This window comes from Pogoniulus pusillus, chromosome 20 (assembly GCF_015220805.1).
Source record: "Pogoniulus pusillus isolate bPogPus1 chromosome 20, bPogPus1.pri, whole genome shotgun sequence".
Taxonomy (NCBI): Eukaryota; Metazoa; Chordata; class Aves; order Piciformes; family Lybiidae; genus Pogoniulus; species Pogoniulus pusillus.
The window spans coordinates 14,212,095-14,228,232 of record NC_087283.1 but is presented as its reverse complement, the minus strand read 5'-3'; the positions used below and the strand labels follow the sequence as shown (position 1 = coordinate 14,228,232).

The window sequence follows — 16,138 nt, the reverse complement described above, 5'->3', positions numbered from 1 at the left end:
AGGAAATGGAGAAAACAAAGTGCAGTGCAGTTTGGTGATTTTTATCTTCTTAAAAGTGATTTGCTGTCAAAGCAGAGACTTCTCTGAGGAATTCAGTTTGCCAGCCAGATTTTAAGCCATCAAGAGTGATTGTGTTGATGTAACTGTTGATTTTGTTGTGGTTTAGAACTCTGGATTATGTAGTACTGATGTGTTTGTTGTTTTTTTCAGAGAGAAGTTGACTTTCTAGAAATAATCCTTTCTTATGCAACAGATCTGTTCTCTTATTTGTACTGAGAGATCTATTCATCACTTAAGGGACAAGGATTTGCATTTACCAATTTTATTCCTATTGGCATTAATCCAGAGCCAAGGCTACTCTTCTACATTATGGTGAATCCCTACTGACTTTGTACTTGAGCAAACTACCATGACAGAAGAGCTTTTAGCAGCTATAGAAGGTGTCTTAAGACTTGTCTTCTGAGCTCCTAGTAGTAGTGAAAAGGCGTCTTGTAGATGAGAGGCTTCTTGGATCCAAGAGCAGCTTTTGTGGCTGACTTAAAATCAGCAGGCTTTGAGGAAATGATTGTTAGGTACAGAATCAACGAAACTTAGGGAAAGCAGAGAAAGTAGCATGACTTTCCTGTTCATTTTCTAGGGGAGAGTTTTGTTGGAGTGTGTGGAGGAGTGGGCTGGTGAATCCTTACTGCCACACCAGGGAAGCAGTACTGACTGCCACTCTTCTGTTCCAAGATGGTAAAATAGTTTAGTAGCTGTTTGTGTAAACAAAAAAAGAAAAAAAATAATGATAATGAGACAGTCTCCTAAAGTAATTAGTTTCTGTGGGTAAAAAGACTTAATGGCAAGAATAAGCTCTGTGGTCAAGTGAGTGTGGATGGGCAACAGGTGCTCTCCTGTCCTCCTGAGAGGCAAAGTAACCTGGAGGAAGGACTTAAAGGTTCTCATTAAGCCATGCAGGCAAATGGTGAACAGTGTTATCTAGAAATCTCATTACTTTGATGTAAATGAAATGTTGTAATTGATCTGTTCAACTATCATCTGTCAGCTGCTTGACAGGAGATGCATTGCAATTCTACACGTGGTCTCAGATTCAGTAACCTATCCTTAGCTGTGCAACTGCCTGGGAGTATTATTCTTAGATGGAATTTGAAAAGTAATAAAATGGAAATGGAGACAGAAGCCAGGAGTTGCAAGATTGTTAGCATGATAGGTTATGAAACAGATTTCCATCTTGAAATCTGTAGACAAAGAAAAGAAAATTCTGTAATGGTAAGATTAAATTGAGCTAATACCACAGTGATGTTACACTGTTGTGAGCTGGGCAATATCAAAGTGTGTCATGCCAGGGTCACTTGACGGTAGTGCTTTATAGACCTTTTCACTGTACAAGGGAATGTCAACCAATAGCCTACATGAGTGATGTGTTAAATACAGTGTTCTTGGCCTTCTAAAGCAGGTGCAGGCCAGTTCTGGCTATGATCTTATCTCAGCAGGAAACCCAACTGTTGGACTGGATAGACTTACCCAGACTGTATGGCCCATCTTGCTCTGGGAAGTTACTTCTCTGCCTCTTTACTTTTGTCTCCAGAGGGCAATATTCAACTGGTATTCTTGATTGAGTAAAAATACTGTCTCTTTTGATTACTTGTCTTGAATCATGTTTGTGGGTTAGAAGGAATTACTTTGAGGCATTTGGCTGAAAAATGATTCTTTAAATGAGAAATAAGAGTTGCAAAGCTTTTTTTGCCAATGTCCTTTACTTTCAAGACAGCTGTTTACTACTGCATTGTATGCTTAATATTTTGAAATGATATTATGTGGGATATTGTAAAACTTAAACCACTTTCTTCCCATATACCCTTTCCTTAAAATGAGGATGGGACTGGAAGCAGAGATGCTCAGTATCCCAAAGCAGATGACTTTGATGTGGTCCCAATATTCAGTTGCACTAGACCTCCTGCAGCAGCAGGATTTCCCTACTGCTTCCCCCTGCTCTTGATACATATTGCAATGAAAAAATGCCTGGAAGAAATAGACAGTTGTTTAACACAATGCCATGGCTGGCATGGGACAGTCTGCTTTATCTCTTGATGCTGCAGTTCATCCTCTGGGAAGAAGACTGACTCATTCTGTGCTGTATTCTAAGGATACATCATTCATTAATGTTTATAAGGCATTCAGAAGCGTGGCAGTGGGGGCTGTGTAAGCATTACATGACTATCTTTGTTCTCCAGTGACTGAGTATTTTTGTAGTGTACGTGCCATGATTCAGAAATGAACGCAAGTCAGTAACAAATCCCTTAAAATAAGATTTATGATTCAATAGTTTTGTTGCTCAGACTTACTCTGCTGTGCCTTCATGAAGATATTTCTTGGTTTTGGTGTGGCTTTTTTTTGTTGTTGTTGTTTGACTCAGTTGATTTTCATAGCCTGGGAGAAAGATTTAATTATAGAAGTTCAGTTAACAAAGATATGCTGGTGCTAGATACATATATCAGATCCTTGTCATTGTACTCTATTTTTAAATCCAAGTGCCAGCCAACCTCAAAAGCACACTGTGTTTGTGCTGACTGCTCCGTGCCACAAAGCTGAGTTGTTCTATGCCACAAAGCCACTGAATTTACATCTGTGTTTTTCCTATTTAATGAAGAGAAATGCTCTAGCAAGTTCTCTCCATTATCATGGACCTGAAACTATTCATAAATATAGTCCTCCTACCTCCAGAGGTCTGCTCAGGCATTGGCAAATGCTTACCTGTCAACAGCCACTCGACAAAGAATTTTAAATGGTTTTGTGACGTCAAGGATGCCCAAGAAAATGTAGTCTGGTGCCAGATTACTTCCATCATTGAAAGCACACAGTAAGGAATAGATAACACAGAAATAAATCTTTTGTGCAGTAGCTATCTCATGATATGTTCTAGCGACTCCAGTAAGTGAGGTTGTCTGGTGTAGGCATAGCTAAAGATGATGAACTTTCAGATCCTTATTTTCTAATTTATGATTAATGAATATCCAAGCTAATCTGTCTGACATCCATCCTACTGTCTGCACAGAATGTCTGGGGGTGCCTTGGACCTTGCAGAGGGAAATGCCCTGACAAAATTACAGTCTGCGAAAGTGAGCACTTTGAGTACAATGGACAAAAAACTGTATGTCTTGAACGAAAAGATGGACAAACTGTTGCATTTCCAAGAAGATCTGACAGGCAAACTGCAGCAAGTTAACAAAGGCATTGATGATGTAGAAAAAGGTATTAACAAGCTAACAGTGTCCTGGGCAACTCCTGATGAGACAGATGCAATGATAAAAGGCCTAAAGGTTTCGGAGAGTGCTCATCAGACTGATACCCAGAGCATATGCTCAGAAGTGTTGAAATTGATGAAGGCTGCCCAGCTAGATGCCTTGAAGCATAAGGAGAGGCTGGCAAAGATAGAGAAAAGAGTTGATACGCTGGATAATGTTATTACATTTGTGGGAGAAGTACTAAAAAATTCTAAAGTAGTGGATTTTATTCTCAAAGGCATTGTGCCATGGAAGAAGGGGAGTCTGCTGGAAATCCTCGTTGAGGTTGGTTTTGTTTTACTATTCATTTTTTAGTTTATGTCATAGGAGACCTTTTGGTTCTTCTGCTGATTTCTTGCAGTATGTGTAATTCAGGTTTTCCTTTCAGTATTGCTCTTACAGGTTTCTGCTGTGACCTTTGAATTGTAAGATTTCTGAGGCAGAGACCAAAGCTCAAAATGTGCCTTTTGGTCTTGTGTTTCAGGTTCCTGAAGTGTGCCAGGCAATCATGTAACAAGTATGAGGAATAATTTGTAAAGGGAAACTCAGCTTTTACCAGTGCTCAAAAATTAGCAATGTCATTCAGTGGCTGAAGTGATGTCTTGGAAGTGTGAGCAACATACTGGAAGCATCTTAAGTTGGAAGAAGCATTTGGTTTTCTTGATTGTGGATCTTGAACACAGTGCTTGTTATAAAACCTGTGCTGACTTATGGTCATATTACTGAGCAGATTTATACATCCATTGATATCTAAGTTGCCTTCAGATACATTTTTTTGATAAAACAAAGACTTCCTCAACTCCATCAAGAGTGTTCACTCCTCAGATCAAATAGGAGTTGTGTTTGCAAGTTCATAAGTTCTTCTGTTGTTTTCTATGTGGAAAATGAGGGGCAAGCAAAATCGGTAGATGGTTGATAAGGTGTTGGAATCCTTTATAAAAGTTAGTGGCATTTGAAATAAGTTTAACGCAATGGAAATTTTCAGTTTGCACTGAGGCTTGTGTCCTGCTGTGGTAAGGAAGAAGGTGGAAGAAACTGGAAGAGTTGGAATACATATATTGGTTCTAAAAATCATTGTGTATTTGAAGGTGTGATGACAGTAAGGAGAACTTAGCTTAAATGCAAGTATCTGTGTCTTGGTCCATGTGATTTTCATGAAAACTGCGCAAGGTTTTGGTGGAAGCTACTTTGATGAGCAGAGGGTCATGCTAGATGCTAGCATACCTTTTCAAGCTCTGAGTGCTCTTCTGGTTTGCCTTTCTCAGTGCCAGAGAATGATGAGTGAGCTAGATGAATTTATAAAGAGTTACCATTATCATTGAGAACAAGGAATTCTCTGCATAGAGATGAAGCTTGTACTTGCTTGCAATTCCAATTTCAGTTCTGTAGGTTTCTGGAGAAATAAGAAAGCTTGATACCCTTCAGTTAAAGTTGCATTGTTAGAAGTTCCTGCTGCAGTCATTGCAAAGTGCTAGGGGACATATACTTGCCAGATGTAAACATTGAACTGATGAGGGCCAGGTGGAGATGGATTTAAAGATGATAAACTTATTTCTTTTCCAGATTGACAGTTTCTAAGTGAAAAGAGGAGAAAAGAGGGATGTAAATAAAAGAAGGTGACATGAGAGATATTGGAAGAATGTTTCCTGTGGATTTGTAGCAAACTGTTGGGATTTAGTGTCAGCTAGCCATTATGCACTGCGTCCTTGGTAGCGTTAGCAAAAGAGGAGATCGAAGGAGGTCAGAACTTCATCGAAGTAATATGGATAGGCAGACAGAGACTGAAAGGTAAAATTCCTGCTATTGGTGACCTGAAGGACTAAGATGGGGTGGGGGTCTGTCCCACTCTCTAACTACTGCCTTGGTTGTAGAACAGGTAATATTTATTGGGGAAGTGGAGTTCGATGACTAACTTGCTAACTCATGTTTTGCACTATGACCACTGTTTTTTGTCCTGATCAGGAACAGTTTTTTAATTGCAGCATAAGGCAAATTATAAAACCTTAAGATACACCTATATTTTGATTACAAGCTGCTGAGTGATATCTGAACTAGGCTTGAATTAGTGACATAGCATATGTGTTTGACCTAGCTGGAGAGATGTGGAGCAAAGCAAGAATGAATTTCAAGACAAATTTGCTTGTGCTGAGCGATGTGCTAACTTCAGTCTCGTTTTTGCAGCCTGTTTTATGATAGCAGTGTAGACGTGTCTGACAAGCTGCACAGTTACACTGGAGTTGCATACAAAGGGAACTTCCTACGTGCTTTTTTCCAACCTTTGCTGTTTTCTAACGGTGTATTGCTTATCATGGAGCTGGCTTAGTGCAAGGTTACACAGTACGGGAATGGAAGTGGGGAAGTCATATTTTTGTTTCTGGGTGAAGCTGTTGGTTGATGGTGTGACAGCATACCAGGGATGCCAGGGGAATGCTTATGGAAAAAGTATTGTGAGGTCAGAGTCACATTAATGAAAGGCTATGAATTGAGCTTCATAGGACCCAAATCCCAAACAGCAGGCAGAAATCCCACCAGCGTTAAACCATTGCTTATCCAAGGCTTTCTTCGCATGTGGGATTTTGCAAGAATAATGTGTCCCCTGGTCATTGTTGCAGGTTTGCTTAGAGCTATAATAAAAATGGTAATGGTTCTTTAATATTTTTACCCTTTGGTTGTTTTCAGGGAAGAGGATAGGGGGTGTTTCTGTGTAATCTGTGGGACTGAAGCATGAAATCTTTAACCACTTACTAACAGATGAAGGGACTGATTTGCAGCAATCTTGTAATCAAGAGTTCTCTGCAGAAATGTTGTAAATGTTGCTTATTTGCGTATATAAATAAGGTTAGAAGGCTGGTCCTCACTAGGTTTTAACTACACACTAATCTGTTACACCTTTTCCTATTTTTGCTCAATGTTTGTTATTTGGCTTTAATTTGATTTCAGATCTTCTGCTGTGCAAGGTGTTTGCTGGTGCTGTTAGAAATTCTCTCCTCTGTGCTTTCTTAATTGGAAGACCAAATTTGCTTTAAACCAGTAATCTGCTTCTAAAAGACAGTAGATCTGTTTTTAATATGCCAAAGGTGACATGTAATGCCAAGTACTTATATAGGAGTTGCCATAAAGGTAGAGGCTCTTTTTTGGTATTATCTCTATCATAGCTCAAATGGTGAATTTTTAGATGCCTTGAAGCAGATGTATTAACAATATGCTCAGAGACATACTGCTTTTGGTCACAAAAAAGCAACAGAAATACAGTATAATTTATTTTTCTTCTGTCTCTCTTGTGTTTCACATGCCATAGTTCTTAATTTGAGCAAAGATGGCAGGAGGTTTACACCTCTGCCAGTCAAAATTTTGGAAAGCAGTGAGCTAATATATAGTGCTGTCACTCTGTTTTAGGAATATGCCTGCAAAAGCAGGGAGAGATTGGAAGAAGGGAGTAAACACAGCAGTAACCAAAAATTCAGGGATCAGAGGTGTTAGTGTCCATCTTACAGTCTGAATACCTACACAGTTGGAGGAATCTAATGGAAAATAAATGTTCTTGGACATAACTGTTTGGTTTTTTTTGTGTTCCTCTGTTGCTTTTAGGCCAAAGATAAGCCCGAGGAGAGTGGTGCAAAACCTAAGCATGGGCTTAGTAACAGAGGAACCCAAACTGAAAGCAAGAAGTCTCTGGAAGGTATGCATCACACTAGGCATGTTGGAGGCTTTAACTCTGGAATGTGCTGCAGACGAAGTGGAAATTAATAGCCTGCTAGTTCCTACTACCTGAATTACTCAAATGTAACTGATTAACTTTATCCACAAGTATTCGTCTCTTCTGTAAGGTGATTTGTCCCCGCAGATAAATCCCCACAAAACATCAGGTGATCAAGAAACTAAAAGCATCAGCTTTGTTTGTCTGCACAGTTCAGGGATTTTTTTTGTTCATTTTTTCCTTTTGGAATTAATGAGCTGCAGTCCTTGTTCACATGCTACAAAGTAGTGGAAATATGTAGCAAACTGAATAAATTGTTTTCCTTTAGAGAATGTGAAGCAGTCCTCCCTCATCCCCCTCTGTGAAAAAGGGTTATGTTGACATTAGGAATATCTTGGTTTTGATCAGCAAGTTTCACTGATGCATTGGGACTAGATTCCTATTTAGGATGCATCTGCCAAAGCATTGCCCATCGACATCCATTATTAATGCCCGTGGAGTTGCAGCAGGGTGAGCATGATGCTGAGCAAGCATTGTCATTCTGTTGTCTTCACGAATTGTTACTGTATCCTTTAAATACTTTCAGCTTCATCCCTTAGGAAGAGACAAAAATAAAGGAAATAGTTACAAATCTAACTCAAAGCTACACAGGGTTGTGAGCTAACTTCGATTGCCAGTGACCCGTGTGTGTTGAATCTTGAATATACCCTAGGAATTTCCACTGTTAATGTTCACCAGTGTTATCATGAGAAGATGCTGAGGAACAAAACTTCTTGTCCTTTTGTGAAAATTGCAAGAGGTACTGTTTAAAATCCCTGTGTCTGAGTCTTGTTTAGTCTATGTCTGTCCCTCAAATCAGGTAAAAGGTGGTTCACATTCAGGTGGATGAGTCTGCAGGGCCTACTATATTTGCTCAGTGATTTCAGATTTTGGGTGCAGTGAGCTTGCTCCTTACAGTTCTTTGTTTGCTTTGTGGAAATAGAGGTTCAATCGGTGACACTGATGGAAAGCCAGCAGAACAATTAAACCTGTTAAGCCATGGGCATTAATAATGGCTATCTCAAGCCTGCTGGTGTAGGGATTTTAAACCTTTGTGGGGGGTTCTTGCTGCATTTCCACATGTAGCTGCATAGGTTATTTTGAATAATGTGTTAATTTATTACCACACTGTTTTGCTGTCCCTGTTGTCAAGAATAGTTTATTAATGGTTTATTTTGTTCAGAGACAGAAAGTGGGAAAAAGCCAGATGAAAACAAGGGACCGTGTGAGAAGGTGAATGCTTGTAGTGCTGTAGCCTACAAAGCTGACTCCAAACCCCAAGATCAAGAGAGGACAGTGCAGCAGCAAGTAGTAGAAGGGGCTAGCAAAACACACAGCTCTGAGAACTGTCAACAGCAAAAGGACATTGGTGTCAAAGCTTTGGATCAGCACAACGGTCTTCCCTCTGTAAGTCAAGATTGTGTAGGCAAGCACAATGTTCCTGCTGAAACAAACGATACGAAGAGTGCCCCACACCTAGATGAGTGCCACAGGCAGCTTGTTCATCAGAAACTTGAGGAGAATGAAAACAAACCTCCATCGTTAAGTGCGGCATCCCAGGAAGCTGTGCCCTCCCCATCCCGGGCTATATCTGACACAGGGCGTGAAGTGACGCATACCAGGTAATGGCCTTGTTGGTAGCTTTCTCTGTGATCTGAGACCATTTCATGCTTTTGAAAGAAAAAGGAAGTTGGGTTGTTAAAGGAGGGAGCTCCTGCTGATGCATGATCCAGGGGAAAGGCAAAAACTCCAAGCTGCAAAGGCCCTGTGTAAGTTTCTCTGAAGCCAAGGAGTCTGAAGGCTTAGGTATATGCGAGACTTTTCAGTTGACTGGGGCTTCCGTGTGTTGGAGGTGGAAAGGTGACTGCCTTAGTGTAGCTCAAGTAGTTGGATATTGATAAACCACTCACTTATTTTGTACTCCTCTGGATAACTTTGGGCGTGAAAAGTTTTAGAGATATTTACTGGTGTATGACAGAATCAAACATCCTGTTCCACTTTCTTTCCTCAGCGTTTTTGGCATAATCTTTTCCACAGACAGATCTTCTGTGTTATGTCTTTCATAATCCATTTCCTTTTGAATTACTTACTTAGGGTTTGAATTCCATTTATTTAATTTAAAAGCAAACGACAAAAACCAAATCCAGACAATAACAATCAATAAAATCACACAACTAAGATACCACTACCAACAAAAAAATAGCAAATTAAAAATCCATGGTGAATTTTAACTGCCATGCCTCCTGACTGATGGATATAAATTGATTTATATATGTGTATATATATAAGTGACACACACACGTGCGTATGGTACTTCTTGTATATGTACTTTGCACTGAAATTTAAGTGCCTGATCTATATATTTGCAAGTACTACTACAAGTTAAAAAAGTTTCAAATGAGTAAATGTCTACGGGGATTACAGGATTATTTTAAAAAAAAAAGTAAATTAAGAATAAATTAGTAAAATGAAAAAAGTTCTCTTGATCTCAGGTTGGCTTCATGAGGGAGAGGGCTTAGTGCTAAGATGGTGACCCTGTGATATTTTTCTCTCGAGTCTGAGTGAAAGCTTGTGGCAGAAGAAAGAGGAAAGCTGTGACTACTGTAGCCTGTTTTCAAACATTCGGGAACAGCTTTGTATATAGTTTATAGATAGTTTTGTATTTATGTAGACTGAGAGACCTGGGGTTGTTTGGCCTTGAGAAGAGAAGGCTGAGAGGGGACCTTATCAATGTCTATAAATATCTGAAGGGCGGATGTCAAGATGAAGTTGCCAGTCTCTTTTCAGTGGTGCCCAGTGATAGGAAAAGGAACAACAGCTACAAGCTGGAACACACAGGAGGTTCCACCTCAACACAAGGAGAGACTTACAGTGAGGGTGATGAAGCGCTGGAACAGGCTGCCCAAAGAGGTTAAGGAGTCTCCTTCTCTGGAGACTTTCAAAACCTGCCTGGATGTAAGTAATCCTGCTTTGGAAGGGAGGTTGGAGGTCCCTTCCAAGCCCTAACATTCTGTGATTCTGTGATATTTAAATTTTTTTTTTCCTTCCATCCTGGTTGCTGTAATAACACTAAATCCAGAGGGTCCTCCCTGTGGGTTTTAGGCTCAGACTGATGAGCTGTGGCCTGTGCTTCAGCAGCTAAATTGAGTCTGTCTCAGCTCCCTGCTGGAATGCTACCTTGAAGGCTCTGCCTGTACAAGGTGTTTGTACTCAGTGCTAGTTTATGATGTGTTGAATAGTGGCCTTGGACATAGGCAGCAGCTTCTAAAGCAGCTGGTGGGTTTGGATGGATTTTCAGCCCCCCAAAGACTGGTCTGGGGAGGAGGGAGATGAACAGATAACTGGAAAGCAGAACCTGAGAGGAGACTCTGGGAGAAGCTGCAGCCTTCCTGCGTGGAGTGCCTATTATGCTTTTGTGTGTGGAGTCACGTGAGGGTGGTAAATGCCTGTCTAAAATGAATGCAACTTGTAATGAAGTCTTTAAGCCCGCACAGGAACATCAATAGGACATCGTGTTCCCCTGCTTGGAAAAACGCTCAAGAGTCCTGTGGGGTTCAGGCTTGTCAAGAGATAGCAATGGAAGTGCTCAGAACTGTGTTCAGCTGCACAGCTCTCTTGGGTGCCACTTAGACCCACAGCACAGTATAAGAGTGTTAAAGGTGATGAAGAACATGCAATCAGAATGCACTGGATTGGAAGGGACCTCTAGAGGTCATTTAGTCCAACCCCCTTTCGTTATACAGGGACATCCCCAACTAGATCAGGTTGCTTGGATGCCTTCAAGCCTGATCCGGTGTCCGGTGACATGGCCTCCACCACCTCTCTGGGCAACCTGTTCCAGTGTTCTACTACCTTTACAGTAAAGAAACTCTTTCTAAGGTCCAATCTAAATCTACCCTTCTCTACTTTAAAACAATTGCCCTTTGACCTATTGCTACAGGCTGTTGTGAACAATCGCTCCCCAACTTGTTCATAGGCTCACTTTAGGTACTGGAAGACCAGTGAAAGGTGGTCTGCAGGCTGAACAATCTTGCCTCCTTCAGCCTGTCTTTATACGAGACGTGTGCCAATCCTGTTGAGCACTTCTGTGGCCCTCCTCTGGACCCTTTCTACCAGGACCATTTTCTTCTTGTGTTGAAGGCCCCAGAGGCAGACATTGTACTCCAGATGAGGTCTCGCCAGAGCAGAGTGGCAGAATCACCTCTCAGTATTCTGGTCACACTTCTTTTAATGCAACTCAGGATGTGGTTGGCTTTCTGGGCTGCAAGTGTGCCAATGCTCATGTCCAGTTTTTCATCTGCCAGTACCACCAAGTCCTTTTTGGCAGATCTGTGTTTATCCTCTTATCCACCAGCCTGTACTGATAATGATGGTTGTCCCAAACTAGATGCGGGACCTTACTCTTGGCCTTGTTGAACCTCATGAAGTTCATTTGGGCCCACAATGAGAAATGTCTGACTCTTGCTATGCAAAAGCAGAAATATTTTTTTATAACATCTTCTGTGATAAGGTAGCTTCACTGAAAGAGGCAGTGACATCAGAAATTTTCTTTATTTGCTGTTGTATGAAATGTGCTTTACAACTGTTTCACAAGTTTCAGTCAGTCTTACTGAAAGCTATGTGCTTGTGACAGCTGGAGCAGTAACACTTGACTCAAAAATTATCACACAAGTATCTTAGATGGATTTTAGGAGCACAGAGAATTTGTCTTAACTTGTGTTCTTTTTAGGCAACACAAGGGAAAAATGTTATTAGCTTTTCTAGTAGTTAGAATGCCAAGGAAAACAGAGTTTATGGAAGTCAAATTCTTAACAGAAAGTTGTGGAAGTACTATCCTATCTGAAGACATCAGTGCAGATGTTTGAATGTGCAGGTCAGCCAGCTGGAAGAGGACTGGGATGGATGCAAGCCTTTGGGATTGTAGAGCTGTAGTAGTAGTTGGTCATTCAGATAATCAGCCTGTAATTTCTGAAAGCAGTCACTACCTGCTCTCTACCGGATGAAAGGTATTTTATCAGACCAACTGTAATAGCTGCAAAAAGTGAGTAAGCTTGCTGATGTGGGATTAATAATTTGTGGTGTGAGACTTTTTGTGTTCAGCAGAAGGTAGGCATAGATGCAGGTGAGGATACAGAAAAGGCATCAACATCTTTTTTGGTGCTTTTCTCTTAGTGTGATGAGTATTTTCTAAGAGGATTGGTGGGGTTAGGTTTCTTTACTACTGTAGAAATCTGTGTTTTCAGAGGCTTGGAGTTTTTTTTCATCCCCCATGAAGTTAACAAAGGCAAGGTTAGTCATCTGTGTAAAACATCAACTGTTTGCTCTGCAGGATATCCATCAATGTACATATGACTGAAAAGAAAGAGAGGATCAGAGTGACCAGGGAAGGAAACATAAGTGACATCAGAGGTAAAAGCCCTAAAGTACCCACCTCATCCTCCACCTCTGCAGAAGCACAAGTTGAACAGCTTTCTGACAAATTAAAACTTCAACAAAGTACAAAAACCACTGAGTTAAATCAAGAAGTTGAAGGGGACAGTAAGCAAAATGACCTTGTACCTCAAACAGGGAAGCAACAGCCATTACTGAGCAAACCCAAATCATCTAAAAAGGATGAAGAGAAATCAGAATTAAAATGCAAGCCCACAATCTCGAAGAATGCTTTGGCAAAGGAACCTGCAAAAGACGTGGGGGTAAAAGTGAAAATCCATCAAGAAGCAGACAAAGCAAAAGAATCTGTGGCAGATACTAGCTCTGAGAGGAGAGAATCTGAGTCTGCATCTCCAGGAGGAAGTGAAAATTGCATTCACCAGTGTACAGGAATGGCACCAGAGGAGACAAAGCCATTGGGAGCTAGTGAAAAACTTCTCACACAGGATGAGATAATCATTGGTAAGTTGCTCTCTTTCTTAGGGAATCGCAGAACCTTAAAGGTTGGAAGTGACTTCCAGAGATCATTGAGTCCAACCCTCCTCCCAAGCAGGATCACCTAGGGTAGTTTGCACAGGCATGCATCCAAGTGGGTTTGAAGTTCTTGGTATAGAATAATAGCTGGAGTAATGCTCAGTATATTACCTGTGTCTTACAGTTCAAGAACATTTTGTCATGTCCGACCACCTAAGTAACTGGTGAATTAACATTTGTACAAATTATTTTAATAGGAATTTTCCTTTTAAAGCATGTTTTAGGAAAGATTGCTCTTCAAAATAACACAGGGTGAAGTACATGTGATCAGAAGTGAGTGTTTTGTTTTGTTTTTTTATTTGACAAATCTAGTTTCTTTAAGCGTTTATTTCTTAAGGTAGGATATGTAAACCAAGTATGCCCTAGCAGTTATAGAGCAGAGATCAAGAGAGCCCCAAACTGTTGTGGGAAGATTATCTTGTGGTTGTTTTTCTTGTGTTAGTGGCCATAGATCTCCTCTTTGTTCCTGTTTGAACACTTAATTGTCTTGTTTCAGGGAGTGCTGTCTCCAGGCAGTATAAACATGTGTATGTCCCAGAACATACATACATAGATGTTCTGAGTTGGATCTGGCTTTCCTAGCAGTAGCTAAAGATGGCTTGAATACATGTTAAATTGCAGCTCAACATAGCTGGAGATCAATTTTTAAAATGCTTTGAATGAGGAATACCAGAAGAGATTTTATGGAAACTTTATCCTAGAAAAGCACGAACATTAAGTGTCTAGCCTTGAGCTCTGTGGTAAAGGGTTGGACTTGATGATCTGTGAGGTCTCTTCCAACCCTGGTGATACTGTGATGATTTAACTTCCCACAAACTGATTAAATGTAATAGCTGTAGTGTTTGCAGCTTTAACTTGCACTTTGTTTCCAAAAACCTTGCTGCTAGGAGATACTTAGTGATTTTACCAGTAACGATAAGCTCACTGTCGTGAATTCGTGCTGGTCTTTCCAGCTGCCTAATAACAGTTTAAAGGAAATCAAGCATCCTGCTGTTAACTCTGACAGGGATCTTCTAAAGGTTTGCTGTGTTAAGAAACCTGGGTTTAGATTCAGGAGGTAGGATCCTATTCTCAGCTTTGGGTCTTTATTCCTCATCTGTAAAAGGGTGTTAACAGTAAGAAGTCCCTCACTTCAAATACAGAGAGATTTTGGATATTTATGGCACCTCCCTTCTTAGGCTGGCTGCAAAAGCAACAGTTACTTGCATGTCACTCTAAAAATAGTCAAGGAGCTACATGCTTAATCTTACCCAGATACTTCAGTGCTTGTCTGAATTCCAGTAGAAGAAAGAATGATGGCATAGTAGAGGAACACAATGCAAAGAGAGAATGGGGGAGAGGGCAGTGTACTTCGTACTAAAGTTCTGTTGGAGGCTGTCTTGTCTGGTTTTGTGTCGGCCCTCAGTGCTTATGCCTTACAGCCCCAGTGCCACAGAAGTGACTGCAGCTAGCAATACCTCTCTGAGAAACTGAGTTCATCCCTGCAGGAACAGTGACAACAGAGGTGCTACAAGAGTATGTTTTCGTGGAGGTGTGGATAGTGAGAAGCCAGTTGATACTTTCCATTACACTTAGCAAACACAAGGCGGTGTGCATGTCCTGTGGGTTGAAGTCATTGGTGTGAGGGAGATGAATTTAGTGCAGTGATTTGTGTAGAAACAGCTTAGTAACCATCTTGTCTACTCTTCAGATGACAGCCCTTCTCCTCCAGCGCCTTTTGAGCATCGCATAGTGAGCGTCAAGCCAACAGAGGTGACAACGTGCTACTCAGTGTGTCGTCATGAGGTACTGGGAGGGTAAGGATTCCTGTCTCTAATGTTGTACTGCTCTTGGTAATTAAGACATGGAGAAATGCAGTTAGCTGGAGAGCTAGAACTGTCTCCTTCACATGGCCCCAAGGTGTGCATGGGCAAAGAATACACAAGTTCACTGTAGCCAGAGTGAGCAGGTTCATCCTTGAGATCTTTTGGGCTAGCACAGCTGCCAGGCATCTTCTGTTGATTGTGAGTGGGGGGGTGTGAGGTGTCCTCTAAATGTCTGATTTCTGACCCAGTTCTGTTTTCAGATACCTGGCTGTGATCTTGGATAACTGGTTTGAACATTTGTTATAATAATCCTGGCCACAGCTGGTGTCATGAAGAAAACCTCTACCCTTTCAGTAGACAGGTTCAGAGCATCTGAAGTTAGCAAGTCCATTTAGATCAGGCAGCTCCCCAAATCTTTTTTCCATGCTGAACTGCACGTTAAAGAAAGCTAAGAGAGAAGTTATAATTATTTTGACCTTAAGGTTGGGTTTTGCTTATAGGAAGTCTGCAGCTGCTTCAGTCTTTGTATTCATCTGTCTTATCTGACAAGAAGGTTTGATTTACAGGTTGATCCAAGTACAAATATGGATTAATAAGTATAAGCAATATGATGCAATAGCAGAGAGGATGGTGCTTAGAAGTCATCCTAAGAGGCATTAACGTGTCTGGGTGACATGGGGAAAAATGTGCAACATGTGAGAAATGCAGTCTGTGATGTGGCTACAGTTACTAGTCTTGTAGTCATTTAAGAAGTTATGAGATCAGGACAGAAATATCCTTGTTAATATATCCACTAGCACATTACTGAAGGACAGCAAGTGGGTTCAGTTACAGAACCAAAAAAAATATCATCAGGTCATCATACCACAGTGAAACGTAGTAATCTGGAGGTGGCATAGTATTTTAACGTAAGCATAGAACAACTGGCTGGAAAGATAAAACTAATCCTTCATAAGCTGAGAGAAAGAAGAGATTCATGCTGCTAGCCACCTGATTCTGTTCACTGTGTACCATGCTATTTTTGATCAATGATAAGAATAGCTGTATGAAAAGCATCTGCAGCAAGCTGTACGAAGCCACGTTCCTATCTTTTGCTTGCTATCCACAGGGGGCGTTTTGGACAAGTCCATAAGTGCACGGAAATCTCAACTGGTCTCAACCTGGCAGCCAAGATCATAAAAGTGAAAGGAGCAAAAGAAAGGGTAACTATCTTGCTGTGAACCCAAGTGAGCACACTCTAAACCCAGCCTTATTGCAAGCACCTTAACACCACTTCCTTGAATCAGCCTGTAAGACACAGCTTCTCTTTGGGCAGTATCAAATACTGTAAAATCTGTCTCAGCAGCAGC

General features: G+C 40.9%; 2 protein-coding genes across 7 annotated transcripts in view; both read left to right on the top strand.

Moving 5' to 3' along the window:
* Positions 1-16,138, top strand: part of MYLK3 (myosin light chain kinase 3) — a 48,722-nt gene that overhangs the window by 21,128 nt on the left and 11,456 nt on the right. For all 6 annotated transcript variants that reach the window (XR_010306055.1, XM_064160311.1, XM_064160307.1 and 3 more), the window contains 5 exons: positions 6,873-6,963; positions 8,204-8,642; positions 12,350-12,912; positions 14,675-14,780; positions 15,898-15,991. Coding sequence is in view for 5 of the 6 variants with exons in the window: in XM_064160311.1 (XP_064016381.1) it covers positions 6,873-6,963; positions 8,204-8,642; positions 12,350-12,912; positions 14,675-14,780; positions 15,898-15,991 (1,293 nt within the window). In the remaining variant the exon portion in view is untranslated. The remainder of the gene's footprint in view (positions 1-6,872; positions 6,964-8,203; positions 8,643-12,349; positions 12,913-14,674; positions 14,781-15,897; positions 15,992-16,138) is intronic.
* Positions 3,565-16,138, top strand: part of SHCBP1 (SHC binding and spindle associated 1) — a 91,333-nt gene continuing 78,759 nt past the window's right edge. The window contains exon 1 of the mRNA XM_064160314.1: positions 3,565-3,569. The gene's annotated coding sequence lies outside the window, so the exon portion shown is untranslated. The remainder of the gene's footprint in view (positions 3,570-16,138) is intronic.